Here is a 20645-nt window from a genome sequence, read left to right on the forward strand (position 1 = left end):
TGCACGAAACAACTCCTGCTAAATCAAATTCCTCTGAGTCGTCATAAATTCGTGGGCTAGCACAAGGCTTCATGGGCAGCAGGAACATTCGATAGATAATACGTTGCGGCTGGTCATCTCTGAGCAGAGCATTTCAAGAGATTCTGCGCTGCTCAAAATATTCGTATGCTAACCTACTGTAGCCTATGTCGCCGGGAGTAGTTGATCTGCTTTTTAGTGAGGGCTCTCTTGCCGACATCGAACTAGTTACTGCGCCATAACGGCAGTTTGTGGACCAACTGAAATTAGAGCACTGCATCAGTTATTCAGCGCACCCCCTCGCGCAGATCAAGGTTTCCCAGTTGATCTCACGCAGGACGACAGGCACTCTGCAGCAGACTGCATAAAGCATCTGCCCTGACCTGGTTTTAGTCTCCAGATTGCCACCCCGATTAAACATACTAGCCCATTGCGTGCAATGTCCGACTGCCGGCGAGAGTGGAACCGGGAGGATGAACTCCCAGTTTACTTGGCAGGGCCCATCACCACGGGCCCTACGCAGCGACAGAAACATTGCGGTATGTTCAGTTCTGTGGAGGGGGCATTCGACAGCAAAACCATTGATTTTGAGGCTAGCGCTGTGAGCCGGAGAGGGAGTCGGACCCCTCGGAGTGGAAGCAGAGAGCGCATCCTAGACGGTGACTGTGTGAGCGAGACAGCCAGCGTCCGCAGCCCCAACTCACCGGGAAATCGAGAGGATGGGCGCGAAAGTGTCGAGAGCACACATTCATCTGGGAAAGACTGCTTTTCAGGACAAAATAATGGAAAGGTGAGCTACGTGAATGGTAGGGTCTGTGCTAGCCAATACAAAGACGCCTTCCAGGGGTTCTTTAAAGAGTCTAAATATAGCCAACTTTAACTCACTTTCAGTGTACTGTTAATGTTATTTATTTTGTTGATAGGTATCAGGTAGTCTAGTAGGCTACTCGTTTTGCGCTTCTTTATTTGGAATCATTTTAACTATTCCAACATCTCAAGGATCGGTCAAATGGTGTTTATCCTATTCCAAACAATAACAGAATACATGGCCATGATAAAGATTATTATCGCCGCAGGCTCCACACGTCCCATCTGGCGGCTGGTTATGTTGCGGGCCGTGACTTTTTGGCCACCGCAGGACTTGGGAGGGGGCGCTACAGTTCACTCGTGAAACCACACAGAAACATACACACACTCACCCGTGAGAGGCGCTCATCACACAAAGCGGACGCTAGCCGTACCCCGATCGCGCTGTGCGTACGCGCTCTCGAGACACAAAGAAGGGCAAACCGGCTCATTGTTTCTAAGGCGTCTGTGCTCGTCGGCGGGGCAGGACAGCATGTCCGGGACAGGCTATCAAGGGAAAAAGAGCATCCCCCATCTGACGGTAAGATAGCTACGCGGCCTGGCTGTTGGGAGGAACCACTGCTGAATCTGAACCCAACTCTAAATCCCTACTTGCGGCGATAGGCGGAGGGATTAAATTCTTAGTGAGCCGACAATAGTGGAAGCCATGCCTGTCGTGCTGCTTAATGTAACATTATCACCAACCTTTCCAAATCACTATGTGACGAGATGAACCGAATATCAAAGTCATGCCTGGAAATTCCATCACTGCGTCGGATGCAGGGTAGCCTAATAACATCTTCGGTGACCATGATCAATCAACGCTAAAACTATATCGCCTTGTCAGGACATGGCAGGACAAATGGGATTCTTTGAGAATTTGATATTTAATAAAAAATCAGGTGATTGGCAAGGCGCAACAGGGTTCATTTGGAGGGCTTCAGGAAACGACAGTGGCGAGTGTAGGGGGCGGTGGCTGCTCATCAGGCATTCTTTCGTGGAGAGCTCAAAGCAAAAAGGAGCCACACCGTTTGCGTTTGAGATGCATTCAATTTTGGTTAGATTCAGCTGCCATAACGTTGATTGCAATTCATTTGACTGAATCAAGCAATCGATGTGACCTATATGGTGCCAATACACGAGTATTTCAGTGTCAGAGGAATTATGTGTGATGCCTGTGTCTGGGTACTGGCATCGTGAACAAAAAATAAACGTTGAGTGAGGAGATCAAGTTCTTTGGTTGGCAAATGCCTTTACTTGATCTCAGCTATCAATAAAGAACTGTTACAGAGGATGCTATGTTTTCTATGGAAACCAAACATATTGTACTGAAGACAGTTTATGCCTTCTTGGTAGGACCAACCCCACCCATTTTGAACTGATGTAAAAGAATGTAGGCTACCACAAATGAACAGTTAAGTGTAAATTGCCCCTTTGGTATGAAGCAAAGTAAAGCACTCAATAAAAGGTAAAGACAAACAACCAGCCTAATAGTGTATACTCACTATCTTTTTCACAGAGTGAGCGACTGCTCATCAAAGGAGGGAGGATTGTGAATGATGACCAGTCTTTCTATGCGGATGTCTATGTGGAAGATGGTCTAATAAAGTAAGTCAAATAGATTACAATGTGAGGGTTGGCATATACTTTAACATACGGTTTGTGAAACTGCATGCATGAGACCTCTAAATGTTGAACATGCATACACACTCATTCAGGCAGGTGGGGGAGAACCTGATCGTGCCCGGCGGGGTCAAGGTGGTGGAGGCGGAAGGGCGCATGGTGATCCCCGGTGGCATCGATGTCAACACCTGCTTTCAGAGGCCCTTCCTGGGGGTCACCCCTGTAGACGACTTCTACCAGGGCACCAGGGCCGCGGTGGCTGGAGGCACCACCATGATCAGTGCGTTTTACATAAATAACTCAGAAGATAAGACAAGCACTATGACATGGTTGAGTAAACATTCTGGCTTAGACTTTCAGTGTGTATGTACAATAATGGCCAATTTGGTCATCAGGCCGGAGAGATGTCTGTAGACTTCTGTCTGTTTAGATACTGTAAATAGATGGATGACTAATCATCTGCAGAAGGGAATTACATTGCCACAGCAGACAGACATATCAAAATGCAGACATTAACATAAACAAAAAAACAGTTAACAGACATAAGACTCAGACAGCCACAGAGTGCATGGACTCATCAACACTGCAGTGTGCAAAGAGTGGCGTGATCGGAACATCATTAAGACAGATCTCATCTTAAAACCTCATCACTTTTGCACATACAAACAGCAGACTGAGATGATCCTGTGTCAGACCTTCCACTGCACATACCTGACACCAGCAATTGTTTGCCTATGATATTTTCTCTGATGACACCCATTCTCCTTTTGTCCAGTTGACCATGTGACCCCGCAGCCAGGGGACAGTCTGCTGGAGGCCTTTGAGACGTGGCAGGAGGCAGCAGACAGGAAGTCGTGCTGTGACTACTCCCTGCACATGGACATCCCGCAGTGGCACGAGGGGGTGAAGGAGGAGCTGGAGCTTCTGGTGCAGGACAAAGGTCAGTGGCTGATCCGCTGCATGGCCCGGTCAGTTTCAGTATGTAGCATGGCCCGGTCCGTTTCAGAATGTAGCATGGCCCGGTCAGTTTCAGAATGTAGTGACAGACATGCATGCAAAGAAGTAGATTTATTCACATGAGGATTTTGAAATTTCATCAGAAAATAAAATGTTATTGCAAATATCTTAAATGTCTCTCTCTCTTTCTCTCTCTCTCTCTCTCTCATACATTCTCTCTTCCAGGGATAAACTCTTTCCTAGTTTACATGGCCTACAAGGACCTGTACCAGATGTCAGACACCCAGGTATTGGCCAACACTCTTTTACTCTATTGTTGTGAATCTGTCTTAGTCTTGCTGTGTTGAAGAGAGGTCAATCATTTATAATTTCTTCCATCTGGGTCCTGTGTGTGGCTGAAGCTGTACGAGGCCTTCTCCTACCTGAAGGAACTGGGAGCTGTGGTTTTGGTGCATGCAGAGAACGGAGACCTCATTGCACAGGTCAGTCTGCATGCTGGGCTGCACAGCTATCGGTGAACAATGAAGTCGGAACATAATGATGACATGCAGTTGTGAAGTAGTAGATGTTAGCTGGTGAAAGAGCTGGTCATGATATGACAAGATGGAAATGATAGTGATGACCTAGGATAGAAATAAAGTCTGGTAAATTTAAATAGATAGGGATGATGATGATGATGATGATGGTTGTGATGATTATGATGATGATGATGGTTATGATGATGATGATGATGAGGGTTATGATGGTGGTTAGGATGATGATTGATCGATGGTCACTGCTCATGATGGTCATGATGACAGTTCAGTAAAGATGTTCATAATAGAACAATGCAGTGGATCATGTTCCTCTGTGTCGGGGGTTATAGTGATGGTTACACTGTAAACTTCTCTCTCAGGAGCAGAATAAAATTCTGGATATGGGAATCATTGGGCCAGAGGGCCACCCATTGAGTCGCCCAGAGGAGGTAATGTCTACAGATCATTGAGCTAATTAAGGGATTACCTAATAAGGGCTAAACTAATCAGATAACTCCAGTATGAAAGTAACAGCCTACCGAGTTTGATTTGGCTCTGATTGGCTTCTTCTCACCTCTTAGCTGGAGTCGGAAGCAGTGTTCCGCGCCATTACCCTCGGAAACCGGGTGAACTGTCCTGTGTACATCACCAAGGTGATGAGCAAGAGTGCTGCCGACACCATAGCCCAGGCCAGGAAGAAAGGTGAGTGATGTCATCATGGCAGACATGGAACAAGAACGCGTATGACATGCAATGCAGTTATAAACATGCTATGCTATAAGCATAACATGTTGCCAAATAAGAGGAAAATACTCCACAGACAGATGGGGTGTTTATTTATTTGATAGAGTGAGAGGGCTACAGTTTAATCATAGGCGGAGTTTGATATTCAAGCCAGGGGGGGCAGACAAAAAAAAAAACAACTAATTGTAGCAGCTGAGACCTGGCCTACCACTTGGGGAACACAGCATGAGCACATAATGGAGAAAACAAACATGCTAAATAAATATATATATAATTACATTGTAACAATTTAACAATTCGTCCTTATGAAATCCAATGCAGCACGGTTGTCTTGAAACTCAATAGACAGGGGTGTCGCCTAGCAGTTGAAAACATTCGGGGCTTAGCCCATAGAGTCTGGTTGCTGCTCACTTTTGATAAATGAATCCACCGCCTCTAGCCTCATTTGCGCCACATTGATTGAATATTTTGTACAATCATATTTTGTCAATTGAAGAATGTAATGACCTGTTGCCATCTTGACATTTCTGTTTGCTATTAAAACGAACTATATAGCCTATAACCACCTAGCAGAGTGGAGTTTTAAATAACAAGATGCATCGGTTCATGTATGTGTTCACTCAAATTCGATTCTACAAAGGCAAAGTAAGTAAACTCCAAACTGTAGGCTATTGAGTGCAGGGCAGACCTAAACCTAAATCATAGCGAGAACTCCAAGAATCAAAGGAAGTGTTCACCTACAGTCTGATGCCTCTCCAAACGCAGAAATGAAGCGCAATCACACCATTACGTTAAGACATGTTAAGCAAAAAATATTCATATTTTGCTGTAATCCAATGACACGAATAAAAGTAATCCACAGCGATCAGTAGGCCTAGATCAGGGATGGGCAACTTTGATGATAGAAAGGGCCACAACATTTTCTTGTCGCTGTCAGAGGGACAGTAATTTTCGTTTTTTGCGTCCTGCATGCCTCATCAGGCTGGCCGTAATGTTGCTTTCGATGTGAAGGATCGCAAGAGAAGAAAACCTGGCTGCTCCCATCATCAACCGCAGCCCGTTCCTTATATTGTTGTTTTGTGCTATTTAAATTATTTTTAAAAATATCTGGTCACGTATTTCACTAATTTTTGAAACAATGCAATTACCCGTTTCCACCGGGGGGGGGGGGGTGCTCACCCTGCCCCCCCACAAACTCTGTGTATGAGTTTGATATGTCAATATTAAAGCCTGCAAGGCCATAGGTTACAGAGTATTTTAGAACAGCAAGGCCCTAAGTAGGGTTTTCACATCATGCCTAACAACGTCCACTTAGCTGTTCTTAAATTATCTGTTAACCTACAGCCTCTTGGGGCTTATTGTTTAAGTACTGCACCAGTTTTAGCAGTAGTAGTAGCAGTTTGTGGAGTCATTTTAACACTCCAAGTGGACCAAATTATATAAAATTTGTGAAATTAAGGTTCATATTTTGCTCTGTAGGTGCCGTAGTGTTTGGTGAGCCAATCACGGCCAGCTTGGCCACTGACGGATCCCACTATTGGAGCAAAAACTGGGCCAAGGCGGCGGCTTATGTGACATCTCCGCCCCTCAGTCCAGACCCTACGACCCCTGAACACCTCCACACTCTACTTGCCTGGTAAAAGATTGTGGCCAATCCAACTCCATCTTTCTCTTCACATACACATATCTAATTTAGTATTCATAAAGTCATTTGGATTATTATACAAAAATGAAACTTTGATGTGTTTTTGCGCAAAGACCAATGGACGATTGGTACATTGATACTACATGAATCCAAATGAATAAGCCATTTTAAGATTTAAAGTTGGATTTATTGGGTAGTAAACTGTGAGCACTGTGAGCACTGTCCACACAAATACAACTCTGTCATGCTTTGCATGTAGCACATAGCATTGAAACACATAACAAATCCAAATTAATTTATCAATGCACCTCCATTGATTTCAGAGATGTAAATATGCTGTGTTGTAAACCCATGGTTGAAGGCTAGCCTATCCTATAATATACACACCACTGAGACATCTTCTGGCCCTGCTGACCACCCACTGCTCGACTCGCTGAGTTCTGATCCACTTCCTCCCAGACTCGATTCTGCACCACACCTTGCTTTCCCTGGCCCCGTTTCCAGAAATAGAAATGCAGTGCTGGTGGCGTTCAGCTCCTGTTGCCATGGTTACATTGCCCCCCCCCCCCCCCCCCCCCCCATACTTTTTGCCTTGGCTCCCTCCCTCCAGCTTAGAGGCAGGCTGGCGAGAGAGAGGGAGATGTCAGTGCAATTAGAGTCTCTCTCCATCAGATTTGCACTACAAGGGAACACATATATTTTTAGCCTAGATGTTTTTCTGTTGTCTATTATTGATATGATACACTGTTTTATAATACATTTTGTAGATTGTAAAAGTCTCTGTTCCACTTTTTTTCAGTTTAAATTTATGAAAAACATTGGTTTTTGTTCTTTTTTTTACTTTTGACCCGCCATTCACCTAATCAGGTATAGCTTCCCATAACCTCATTCATTGTTCTAGCCTTCATTATAACTGAATCTCTGCATCTGACCATGGCTTTATAAATATAGTGGATAGGCTATTATATGAAAAAAAGATCTGAGTATCAAGGGCCACTCCTTATGTCCAGCCGGGCGTAATTAACAGGAGATGGCAGTGTGGTGGCTCAGTTTTTTGACTTCCCCCAGCAACAGCATGCAGTGTAGCACTGCCCACCTGCTTGCATTGCAAGGACATCTGGTGGTGGTCTACAGAAGTGCTTCAGACTCCACTCATTGCATAAGTCTTCAATGTCAGATGATAACCGATCTAGAATGATCTTTGCGTGTGCATGTGTGTGTGTGTTCCGGTGTTGATTTTTCCAAACGCATACAAATAGGTTTCAATGATCAGCAGTCCAATATATATCAACTTGTATAAACGTATACAACAATGTTGCATAAGATGTCAAAAAGATGTTTTTTAAACAAAGTTTGGGAGGAGCCTTAGGGATGATTGACAGCAATTAACTCACCTACTGCCGCCCCCAGGGTATTTAAGCCGACCTCCTTTTCCTCACGTCACACGCTCCGGCATTTGCGAAATTATCCCCCCTCCTCCTCTACTTGTCCATTTCACCGATTGCCCTGTTACTCATCCTCCTTACACAGGGGGGTGCAAGCGGTCATCTCTCTATCGCGATCTCTGCTTCAGGCATTCCAGGACCATGGCCAGCTACCTTGTCAAACATGCACTTCACCTATACACTCTAGCATAGCAATCATACCGACGGGCGAACTAGTGAAATATATTTTTTGCCAATCAACCGAATTGGGTCTAATGTGTTCTAATCTAATATTGAGTGTGTTTACTCTCACATTGGAAAACAACAAAGTATGTTTATACAAGTCTGCAGGGTTTAAGGACAGATGGAATTTATTGTACATTTTCATAAATTGCATTTTTGTAGTAGTACGTCTGACTGATTTTTTGTGCCATGGATAAAAATTTGTTCATTGGCTTTTGATAGCTGTTGTTGCATATGTACTTAACACAGTTGTTGCTGCTCTGTTTCTATGGTTCAGTGGAGACCTGCAGGTGGTTGGCAGTGCACATTGTGCCTACAGCACCTCTCAGAAGGCCATAGGGAAGGACAACTTCACTCTCATCCCTGAGGGCACCAATGGAGTGGAAGAGAGGATGGGCTTCGTTTGGGACAAAGCTGTGGTGAGAGAGAGAGAGAGACATATGTATGTGTTTGTGTGTGTGTGTGTGTGTGTGAGAGAGAGAGAGAAAGAGAGAGAGAGAGTTTGTGAGTGCTATATTTAAATTCTTAAAACCATGTTCAGAACTTTGAGTCGAATCTTAACATTTAAGGCATTTAACATGTATAGTTGTTGCGTATTTGCGTATGAAAAAGTTAGTCTTCATCTTGAATCCTTTTGTTTAGGCAATGGGAAAGATGGATGAGAACCAGTTTGTGGCAGTCACTAGCACCAATGCAGCCAAAATATTCAACCTGTACCCGCGGAAGGGTAGAATAGCTGTGGGCTCAGATGCTGACATTGTCATCTGGGACCCTGACAGGACAAGGACCATTACTGCCAAACTGCAGCAGTCGGTGAGAAAGGGGATGGGGCTGAGAGCCCGTGTTTGTATGAAAACTACTGTACAATGATGGAGGGTATTTTACCTATTTCATTTCCTTGTTAGCTATCCGAGTTATGCTTGTCATTGCAAGGGTAAGGGTAAAGGGATTTGATTGTATTTCTTGTTTTTCCTCTTCTCTCTGTGTGTTTTCTTTTTAAAGGAACATATATAAAATGTATGTTTGAAAATGACACCAGTCCTCCATCAGTGTACTTTGATCTCTATCTGTTAAATATGTTTGCCCATAGAAATCCAAATTTTGGTAGCATTGCTGTAATTACAGCCCATCACTCTCTCTCTCTCCATCTCTCTTTCCCTCCCTCCATCCCTTTCTCTGTCTCTCAGGCATTGGAGTATAATATCTTTGAGGGGATGGAGTGTCGTGGGGCTCCCCTTCTGGTTGTGAGCCAGGGGAAGGTTGTCTATGAAGAGGGCAAGCTTCATGTGCAACAGGGCACTGGCCGTTTTATCTCCCGCAAGCCCTTCCCTGACTATGGATACCAGCGTGTCAAAACCAGGAACAATGTGAGAATGCACTCTTTTATGACATTTATATGTGGTATTTGTTATACAGTACATACATTTATACATTATTTTTGTATGGAATCAGCATCTACAACAGTTTTAAAGATTAAGGATCTACCGGTACATACTTTTCACATATTCTTTTTCATTTCTTAGATATCATGTTGTTAGACAAAGATCTGATTGTTGTTGAGGTTTGTGTCTTAGAAACTGAAATCCATTTATCATCAGACGATGATAAAAAACTACTCATAGGTACTAATGTTAGGGTTCTCACCTTGTGCTTTGAAGATGATAGGCAGACAGGGTGTGTCTCGTGGAATGTATGATGGCCCTGTGTACGATGTGCCTGCCACTCCAAAGTACATCACCCCTGCACCTTCTGCCAAGACCTCGCCAACGAGCCACCAGCCCCCACCAATCAGAAATCTCCACCAGTCCAACTTCAGCCTATCAGGTAATCCCACTTCACTTCATTTGTTGTACAGCGATGTGTCCCATTTGCCAAAATTGCTCAAACCGTGAATTGTGATATCACAGTACACAGAACACTCCTAATTACATTCTAAATTATTACTTAGAATAGTTGTAGGCTATGTTTGGTTTATCTAGCGTTTTCAGTGACTTGGCGGCTACGTTTAGAGAAACTGAAGTCGCTCTTATTGGGTTGTTTTCCTGGCTTTTTAAATTATCTAGTCAATGTTGGAATTTTCGCTAAAGAGATGATTTGATTTCTGTAATGGTTTGCTCTTGTGTTTTGTCCTAGGAGCACAAATTGATGATAACATCCCACGACGTTCTGGCCATCGCATTGTGAATCCCCCTGGTGGCCGGTCTAACATTACTAATTTGGGCTGAGCTGACTGCATGATGTGTGTTTGTGTGTGTGTGTGTGTGTGTGCATGTGCTGTGCACGCATACATGTGTGTGTGTGTGCATGTGTGTACACTCCATGTGTACAAATTAGTACAAATGTGTACAAACCAATGACCATTGTTATGAATCCATGTTATTCTGCTATCACAATCTAAGCTGTCAAGGCAAGACCTTAGACAAAATCATGACATTTAAAAAAAAAAGACAGAAATACACAACACACATCTCAATCACTGAACTATAGAACGGAAATAGTTAGAATGTAATGAATAATGCGTCATATGAAAAACCTTTTCCCTCTGAGACAACCTCTCAGATCTTCTGTTTGACATTTTGCCTGTGTAAACCTATGTGTTGATATTATCTATTTAAACGATGGTGCTCTCCTTTGTGACCAGCTAGTGAATCTAAAGCCCTCGCAATATACACCATAGTGCTGCAGTGATGCCTATTTAAATATGAGTTGTCATCAGGTGCACAGAGCTCTTCCCAGACCTGTTTGTCAAGTGCACTGTTTATCCATTCTATTGTTGTGGACTGAGGAATACCACAATGGGCTTTTCTCTGTTATAGAGGTTGGTGCTTATACTTGCATGGACGTATTTTTACTTGGATGTTGAAATTAGTTGTTATTCACTTCTATTGCAACTGATATGGTCTGTATGTTTTAGATACACACACTGTACACTCTTTCAAAGGTACTGTTGTGTCTTTGTTTCATATGAAACATACCTTCACACACTGTGGTAACTGCCAGCTATGATGGTTTAAACTGCACCGGCTCCTTTCATAATAGCATGCACAAAATCTTTGTTGCCTGTTGTCACATTCGACACATATGCAAGCACACTCAGTGACAGGACGAACACAATCAGTCACACACCTCTGCAGACTGCATATGAAGGAAGAGTTGCGTATAGCGCACCATGGTTGTGCCTGGTGAATCATATGGGGGCATCTTCAGCCACGCTGTGGGGAAGACCTTTGTGATGTTGAGATATTTGACTCCCTGAACGGCTTCTGCTTCCCTCCTTTTGTCCTGAAACTTAAACCTTTTTGTCTTCACTTTGGATGAACTGTGATGTCTTGTTGGCCATGGCATTGAAGCGAATGTTCTTCTATGGTTGTTGTATGGTATTTAAATAAACTCACAGATCAGTGAAACACAAGAGAACATTGTGAAATAAAATCCAAAAAATATGGATCTGTCTTTTACTGAATTGTGAAATGCACTTACACACTTTTATGTACACTGTAAATTAATGTACAACAAAATATATACTCTTGCTCTCTATTATATTATATTGTTTTATAATAAACAATGGCAACTTTTCCTTTTGTATTAACATAATGCCAATAAGCAGCTCCAGATATTTTGATTTTCTTACAAACTTCTAGTCTTCAAACTTCTAGTCTACACAAACCATTAGAAACTCACAATGGACAATCTTTACAGAATTTCACGTATGAAAATTCACATGTACTGAAAATGACACTGCCACATGGCTAAAGCCTGTAAGACAATGTGGTAGACACATGGAATAAAAAAAGAAGTGTTTTCATCTTTTTTTACATAAAAAAAAGGCATGTCCAAAATTACATGTCCACTGTTCTCTGTTAACCATTTCTTGCCTTGTTTGGCTGGGGTATTGGGGTATGAATAATTTTGTTCCCAACTGTGTCTCCCCCCCGCCCCACCTCTCTCTCTCTCTCTCTCTCTCTACATATACAGAAAAGCCCTGTGGTATTCCTCAGTCCACAACAATGTATGTATATATATATATCTATATATATATATATATATATATATATACAGTTAAGAACTAAATTATTCATACCCCTGGCAAATATTGATTTAATGCTGATTTGAAATCTGAAAATGACACTGTCACATGCCAAAAGTTTGTAAGACAATGTGGGAGAAACATGGAATTAAAAAAGGGTTTTCATCTTTTTTTAACATTTTTACGAAAAATGGCAAGTCCAAAATTATTCATACTCTTTAAATAATCAATGGAAACCTCTTTATTTGCATTCACAACTTTCAAAATGGTTCTTATAATATCTACCTAGCCTCTCCATGTCTCCACAATAATTCTAGACCACATCTTTTTAACAGCAATCCAGGTTTTCAGTCAGGAACGGTAATCTGCCATCACTCTGGCCTTGTGCTCACTTTTTTTTGACGGATTGAGGTCTGGACTCAGGCAGTCTGCCGAGAGACCTGCCCCAATGGGCATCATTGATCCAAAACATACAGCCAAACAAGGCAAGAAATGGTTAACTGAGAACAATATCAACATTTTAGAGTGGCCCAGCCAGAGTCCAGACCTCAATCAGTCAAAAAAGTTCAGGTCCAAAGTGATGGCAAATAATCGTTCCTGTCTCAAAACCCAGATTGCTGCTAAAATGTGCGGTCTACAATCATTGTGGAGACATGGAGAGGCTTGGCAGGTATTATAAGAATCATTTCGAGAGCTTTGATGGCAAATAAAGATGTTTCCATTGATTATTTAAAAAGGGTATGAATAATTTTGGACATGCCATTTTTCATAAAAATGTAAAAAAGATAAAAACGATTATTTTTTTGATTCTATGTTTCTACCACATTGTCTTATAACCCTTTCAACTGCATGTGGCAGTGTCATTTTCAGTCAGAACAAACATATTGGTCAAGAGAATATTAACATTACATCAATATTGGCCAAGGGTATGAATAATTTTGTTCTTAACTGTATACATAAGCAAATAACTACCTGTAGTATGAAAGGTTCTATATGCAATACTTGGACAGGAACAATCTATATGAATTAATACATTTTACATATGCAACATTTTAAGATTTTATATATAGATTCTATAGACAGAGATAAGAATATGCAAAAGAAAATGTGTTGTCACAGTCCATACAAAGGCACAGATATATAAAATGTATAGCAGATGCTGTAACACATGCACATTTAAACCTTCACCCAAGCACCCTATTGGGTGGGTGATGAACACATATTCATCTTACAACCAATTGTGCACAACATACTATAGCATATAGACATCCTGCTGGGGAGCTTAGTATAGTGACACTCAGGCTATAAGGGCCCAAAGCTAAGTAAGCGCTCTACCATTTGTGCCTTTACTGTTGACGTCTGATAGGTTAGGAGGTCAATAATGTTGGATACATTGTGGGTCAAAATGGATATAAAGTCAGACAACATGCACAATCGCAGAAATAGGGTACACTATTTTTTTTATCTGTGTTTTCTTTTAGAGATTTTTTGAGAATACAACAACAAAGCCAGAATCTGTTTCATATAGCTTGAAATAGATTTGCCAGGAGGTCTTTGGGGTGATATGACTTTGCTATAGTGTGACTTTGAACTATCTGTAAAGTGTTAATTATACAGGTTGCAGGATGAGTAGGATCAGGTTCCCACCAACATCATCACCTAATTTATATAGGTAGCAAATTTACTTTAATGTAACAATTACAGTAATTTTCAGTAATAATCAGGAAAATTAAACTTTGCTTGTTTTTTTTTTTTTTCAATCTGTAAATTTGTATTAAATTAATGCATGACAGCAATATTTTGAAAATAATTATACAAATGATTCTACAGGGAGGTCCCTTTAGTTAATTTACCACGTGCGTTCCATCAGCATAAAATTCGGTCCTAGAGGCAAATGAAAGTCGCCATCTCCTCTGAAAGGTGGCACGTGTTTTTTTGAGTTGCCTGCAGTGGCTGTGTGGTGGCACGCACCCTAGTTCATCTTTCATGCATGGACTGTAAGCTTCTATTTCGATTTCGATAAATTTCTTAAGACGGATGGAGTTCACAACATTCTATGACAGAGACGCAAAAGTTCACTGGAAGATAACAGATCCTGAAACGGGTACTTGAAACTTACACTGAAAAAAAAACGCTTCACACGTCAATGGCAAACAGTACTGGCAGGAGCACTGGAAGGGATGAGATTCCATCTCGGATCCTAATGGGATGTGTCTTTGTGCTGCTTATTTTGTGGACGCTATTTGGAAACTTCACCGTTTGCGCAGCAGTTTTGCGATTCCGACATCTGAGAGTCAAAGTCACAAATATCTTTATTGTTTCCCTGGCTTTATCCGACCTGTTGGTGGCCGTATTGGTGATGCCCTGGAAGGCGGTGGCTACGGTCTTGGGTCACTGGCCATTCTGGAAATTCTGTAACACATGGTTGGCTTTCGACATCATGTGCTCTACAGCTTCCATTCTTAATCTCTGTGTAATTAGTCTGGACCGTTACTGGGCCATCTCCAGTCCGTTCACATACGAAAGAAACATGGACAAGAAAATAGCCCTCATTATGGTCAGTATGACTTGGACCGTGTCAGGCGTCATCTCGTTTGTCCCGGTTCAGCTTAACTGGCACAAGGCAGAGCAAGAGACAACTGAAGTGGTGACAAGCCAAACTATTGATAACTGTGATCCGAGTCTTAGCAAGACGTACGCTATATGGTCCTCGATGATCAGCTTCTATATTCCTGTGGTTATTATGATTGTTACTTACACAAAGATCTATCAGATTGCTCATAAGCAAATACAAAAGATATCCTCTTTAGAACGCGCCGCTGAGCATGCTGTTAACTGTACATCTAGCGAGTTTCCTTGTCCCCACCCGAAAGCAGTAAAGTTGTCAAAAGAAACCAAACTCCTCAAAACGTTGGCCATCATAATGGGTGTATTCGTGTGCTGTTGGTTCCCTTTCTTTGTCGTGAATTGTACGGTGCCGTTTTGTCAGGAGCCACAGAATGACGAACCAAAGTGTGTGAGTGAGACGACGTTTGAAGTGTTCATGTGGCTTGGATGGTGCAACTCATCTTTGAATCCGATCATTTACGCGTTCAACACGGACTTCAGGGAAGCATTCGCACGCCTTTTGGACTGCTGCGGCGTCTGTAGCAGCGAACCACCGGGGACACTGGTCATGAGCCAACATGCGTCCAACAATCAGAACAGTTCGTTGAACCTTGCTGTTTCATATGTTAACATGGGGCTGTATATTCAACCTGCGTAGAGGTAATATACTGCGATCCCTATCCCGATGTGAACATTTCCCCTGATAGGATAATTTTAACTTTTCAGCAGTAGGCCTACTGTATGTCAGTGGTAAACTTTATACATCCTTTATAAAGTTTATCGAGGATCAATTTATGCGCATTTGGAGACAGCAGGAAGTCACCAACATCGTAGGCTACCTGCCCCATGTGGAGCAATAGTCTATTCTATAAGCACACCCTTAGCAATAAAGTTTTCAAAAAGAATAGTTCTTCGTTCCAGTTCCAATTACGGAAAATCACTCGTTGAACTTGAATGGGACTGTTGTGCCCAGCGTTTGCCTACCGCTTTACTGCATCTTTGATGTTCCATTAGCATTCCCAGTGATGCAGCCTCTTTGCGAGCCGAGCCCACCTTCATAAATAATTGGCTATTTCACTTTTATGAAAGGGTCGGTGCTTCTGTTTCACTGAGCGCATACAGAGAGCCCAGTCATGCACTGTCAGAGCGGAACTTCCGTGAGGTCGGGGTGTTTGCGTTTTGTCTTTGTTGACATTCATGGTTGGATATTGGAGAGCACCTCAGATGACGCCTGAATTCACATACATTGCTTTTTGCTACCGGGCTACATTTTGACATGTAAAATCATTCCAAACACATGCTTGGGCAGCTTTAACTGTGATATTTTGAAATATGCATGAAAATGTCTTTCTACATTTCTATGGGTTACAGTGTGCATTGAACATGTGATTAAGCGAAACGGGCCTTACAGAGTGTTGTTATTTATTCAGGATCAGCCATTTCGGTGTCAGAAGAAGAGACATGAATAAACCATGCAGATTACTATTTTTGTGCATGTGTGTGAAATAAATTATGTTGCATAAACACGAAACATGAAAAATGTATTTGACTGTTGCATTTTATTCATTTCAGCTCACTTTTTTATTTAGTGTTATATATTAAACATAAATGTTTATCAAAATAATGTCACAAATATCAAAGTAATGTCACAAATGCTGTCCTGCTGTTATTAAGCTGTAGTATGAATGAAATAACCTCTACGCTTATAGATCTGAACATTTCAAACTTGAAACATTCTACTGACCTTATCCTTACCTGTTATTGATTTGAACATTGTCAGGGGATGAGTCAGTCAGTAGTACATTATTACGAAACTGGCCTATTTTCATTCTTGTGAAACAGAAAAAAATAAACAGTGCCAGGTCCTGGTCAATATAAAACCCCCTCATTGTGGACCATGGACAGTTAATATTTGGGATTCATTATGCTAAGAGAGACTGTTCTGCTGAGTTGCCTTGCACTGGGACTCTGTGCAGCGGCTGACTGTAGTAAGACCCTCATGTACTATTCAGGCTGTTATTTTATTATTATTTTATTTTACTATTTCATTATTCATCTGAAAAGCCAAGAGATGCTGCTGTGATAGGATCACTGCAAAAATGTAATTTTTTTTGTTGCCAATATTTCTTCTTAGATACAACTACCCATGACCTACACAAAAATCTGAATTTAAAGAGACACCATGCCAAGATGAGAATTATTGGCCAGAGCTGCAAGGAAATTAAAGACACATACAATGTGGATGAAGGTAAATAATCACATATGACACGTCGCAAGGTGTTATGTCTTTTTACATACCTGTCCCAATATTGCATACCTGTCCTGTTAACATTTTATAAAGACGTGAAAGTTACTGTATATCTTAACTTATTTTTCTGTGAGTGCCTCTCAAACCATCTCATAAAAGTTCCCCAAGAGGAAGAGGTCTTTTCATTGCTTGTACAGCTAATATAAAGACCAGGAGCATGTCTCCTTAGACATGTAAATTAAGGAGGATGCTAATCAGATAACCAAAAATGTTTTGTTTTTTAATAGACGGCATTTACTACCTTATCACTGAAAGTGGTGTCGTCTACCAGACATTCTGTGACATGACCACAGCGGGTGGAGGCTGGACCCTGGTGGCCAGTGTTCATGAAAACGACATCCTGGGAAAGTGCACCCGGGGCGACCGCTGGTCAAGTCAAAATGGAGATGACCCCAGCAAACCAGAGGGGGACAAGACCTGGGCCAACAGGGTTATTTTTGGAACTGCAGAGGGTGCCACTGATGACGATTACAAGGTACCTTGAAAAAAAACATACTTGGATTTTTATTTGATCTACATGTGATATTTTGAAGACAATCATAATAGTTATATTAGGATTCTCAGTCTCTATTGAGGACCAACAATATAGTCTGCAGATTGTAGGACTCTCAGTTTGTGTCTGCCGTTATAAACAGTTAAATGTCTTCCGAGATGCAACCTCCGTTGGATCTGCTATTAAGCTTAGGATGACAGAACGAATGAGCTGCAGAGTCAACATTATCACACCACAATAAGAGGATTACGGTGAATAAAACTGGGTCAATATATTGTGCATTTCGTGCAATAGAGTTCAAAATGTCAGTGACATCTGTGTGCAGTCATCGGGTCATGGAAGGATTTATAACTAATAATTTATAAGTAGTTCTCCCTGTCCCTTTGTGACAGCATAACACTGATTAATATTGGGGCTTTAAAGTAGGGCAGCAATGTGTGCCTACATTTGCAGTCATGAGACAAACGGGTCACCCAAACACGGATAATAAAAAGAGTGTTATGAGAGCAGAGATTCAGAACAGACATTTAAAGACATAATTGTTGCTATTGTTCTGTCATATATTGTGTAAAAAAGGGCCAACAACTTCAGATCAACCAGTCGCCTCAGACACAACCATTTCTTAACCTTCTCTCCACAGAATCCTGGGTACTACGACATTAAAGCCAAGGACGTCTCTATATGGCATGTACCAAATAATGAAGAACCTGGACTTTGGTCCAACTCCTCTATTCTGCGCTACCACACAGACACACATTTCCTCGATAAATATGGAGGAAATCTTTACCATTTATTCAAGGTACAAAACTTAACATCCACTGACATGAACTGATAGGCTACATGTATTTCAGTGTAAAGCATGGCACTGTTAAAGTTATTCATTCTGCTTCTTGAGATCTACAGTAGACCATGTATCTGAACATCTGAACTATGTAAAATACAGAAACATTTAAGTCAGTGGCATACAGTTTGAGGAATATCTACAAACATCTGAATGTAATCATATACAATTGTTACACAGACACATGTCCAGGACTCATAGATTAGAGATCTACACTAGTCTTTATATTTATACAGGCATGGAAGTAATGTATTAAGCCGTAAACAGTGTTGTCTCTTTGTGATCTGGTGTGCTCTGAAGCTCCACCCTGTGAAGTATGGCATGGGGGAATGCAAAGGAGGCAGTGGAATCCCAATCCCTGTCATCTATGATGAAGGGGATAAGGAATCTACAAGTGAGCTCTATGGGTCTGCTGTAAGAGGTATGGGTGGATGGTGTGATAGGCAAAAAATACCTTTATTCCATGACATCTAGGAAATGACGACTTATGTCATCTTATTGCAGATGAATTTGAACCTGGCTTCGTTACCTTCAGTGTATTCAACAGTGACAAAGCACCTATGGCCATCTGTTCTGGCATCAAGCCAACTGGATGTCAGCCTCAATATGTGAGTAAAGCAATTTCATATGTTATAAATCAAGAATGTAAATAGTCTGAAGACTCTTTACTGAAGAATCTAACACCTTATGCTCTTTTTCAGTACTGTATCGGTGGAGGAGGGTATTATCCAACAGGCACATTAGTTCTGTGTGGGGACTTCAATGCTTTTGACTGGACGATATTTGGTGGCGCTGGGCAGCACAAGGCAGCACAGAAGATGATAGATGCATCCATGCTTTTATTCTACCGCTGAAATTACAGATTGAATTGTGCACTGACACAACTGCATATTTAAATAAAATTGTGATACAATAGAATCTACTTGTGTTGTTTGTTTTAATGGCATAATTTAGACAAAGGAGCATTTTAGGAAAAGTGTTTCTTAAACATTTGAAACCTGCTGATATGACTGCATATTGTCAAAGCTAACCTCCTAATCAAGTGTTAAGCATTCGTTAAGGGTTGACCACTGCATAAAACGGAAAGCAGAATCTATGTGACAAGCAAAAAGCTACAGTGTCCTCCACATTTATTTGCACCCCTTGTAAAGATACAGTAAGTAAAAAGTATCAAAAATGATCTGGAGCAAGTGGCTAACAACGTCCATACCACTTCTGGGTGGTATGCAAGGAACCAAGATCTGAAGCGTACCTGCAGTCATCTTCCAATCCCACCCCATCATAATAATCATCTTTTGGCATTTTATCTTTTCTTTTATTGTTTCATGATGAAAACAATGAGGGAAACCCAACTTTGAAGGCAAGCAAATTGATTCTGAAAAGAAAAGACCTTCATTTGTTTTTAACAAAAACACATAGGCCTATCCCACAGTTATGCCACCCCTGCATTTAATTCTTTATAAAGCCTCTCGTCAATCTCTTATGTCTCTTATAACATTTCATAAAGGTGGAGAATACAATGCAGATTGTCCAGATTCCAGTCCTCTATTCCAGGGGTTCTCAACCTTTTCTGCTTTAGGGCCCACCTATTCATACTTGTCACAGGCTAGGGCCCATTAAAAAAGATCCCCAATTTGGACAAGAGTTTTTGTAGCTGAAGTCCGTTTTCTTTTCTTTTGAAGTAGTCAGCTGGCTTATATGCCTCTAGATGCCACTTCAGTTTTGGCTTCAGTGCCTCATTTGATAGCATTAAGCCACATTCAGTACACTGGGATTTGGGCTCAACGTCCCCTCCATTGATCATCATATTTTATAATTTAATCAAAACCATAATAATTTAATCAAAACCATATTTTATGTATTTTCGCAGAACCTTATAGTATCTATCCTAAGTATCCTGTTGTTTAAAGTTGAAATGAATAATGTAGCCTATACCACTTTGATAGCTGTTACTTTGAAGTTTAACAAGGTTACTCTAAAACTGTTTTTCGCATTTTGCTGAAATATAGCTTAAACTTGAAAACATTTCACGATCCACTAGATTGTGCTGTGCAGGCCAATAATGGGCCCGGCCCAGTAGTTGAGAACCACTACTATTCAGCATTTTCATTTTAAGCTGATTTCATTTTCAGATCAGGGAACTGAGATGACCATGGCAGAAACTTGATTTTGTATTCAATACACTATTTTTACATTGATCTGAACATAGACTACCTTTTGGATTCTCTTATTGTAGGCTACGCACCTTTTTTAAATTGTCCTAGAATTGTTTGCTTTAAAAAGCTTAAACTGTTTACCATGTTGTTAGTTGTTAATGTAATGTAATGTAATGGATCATTGACCTGCTGGGTTAT

General features: G+C 41.3%; 3 protein-coding genes across 5 annotated transcripts; all 3 read left to right on the forward strand.

Annotated features, from left to right (window-relative positions):
• Positions 1-49: 49 nt before the first annotated feature.
• On the forward strand, positions 50-11538 carry crmp1 (collapsin response mediator protein 1). Of its 2 annotated transcripts, none has more exons than XM_042108760.1 (14): positions 50-808; positions 2384-2472; positions 2583-2767; positions 3263-3427; positions 3670-3731; positions 3846-3926; positions 4340-4408; positions 4541-4661; positions 6183-6339; positions 8293-8434; positions 8658-8828; positions 9203-9382; positions 9674-9839; positions 10149-11538. In XM_042108760.1, exons 1-14 carry the CDS (start codon positions 458-460, stop codon positions 10238-10240), a joined length of 2031 nt encoding a protein of 676 aa, XP_041964694.1. In that variant the 5' UTR covers positions 50-457; the 3' UTR covers positions 10241-11538. The 2 variants fall into 2 exon arrangements, with proteins under 2 accessions (XP_041964694.1, XP_041964704.1); XM_042108770.1 differs by lacking the exon at positions 50-808 and adding an exon at positions 1222-1405.
• A 2650-nt stretch (positions 11539-14188) lies between these two features.
• LOC121693040 (D(1B) dopamine receptor) lies at positions 14189-15307 on the forward strand. The gene has a single exon (XM_042072596.1). The coding sequence runs from the start codon at positions 14189-14191 to the stop codon at positions 15305-15307; it is 1119 nt and encodes a 372-aa protein (XP_041928530.1).
• Positions 15308-16534: 1227 nt separating this feature from the next.
• On the forward strand, positions 16535-19209 carry LOC121677800 (intelectin-like). 2 transcript variants are annotated; one of them, XM_042056810.1, is made up of 7 exons: positions 16535-16637; positions 16784-16897; positions 17185-17432; positions 18091-18249; positions 18559-18712; positions 18796-18899; positions 18993-19209. In XM_042056810.1, the coding sequence occupies exons 1-7, from the start codon at positions 16574-16576 to the stop codon at positions 19143-19145; spliced, it is 996 nt and encodes a 331-aa protein (XP_041912744.1). In that variant the 5' UTR covers positions 16535-16573; the 3' UTR covers positions 19146-19209. The 2 variants fall into 2 exon arrangements, with proteins under 2 accessions (XP_041912744.1, XP_041912752.1); XM_042056818.1 differs by having other exon boundaries at positions 16551-16637; positions 18592-18712.
• The last annotated feature ends 1436 nt before the right edge of the window (positions 19210-20645 follow it).

The sequence above is a fragment of the Alosa sapidissima genome, chromosome 1, assembly GCF_018492685.1.
Source record: "Alosa sapidissima isolate fAloSap1 chromosome 1, fAloSap1.pri, whole genome shotgun sequence".
In the NCBI taxonomy this organism is placed as follows: domain Eukaryota; kingdom Metazoa; phylum Chordata; class Actinopteri; order Clupeiformes; family Clupeidae; genus Alosa; species Alosa sapidissima.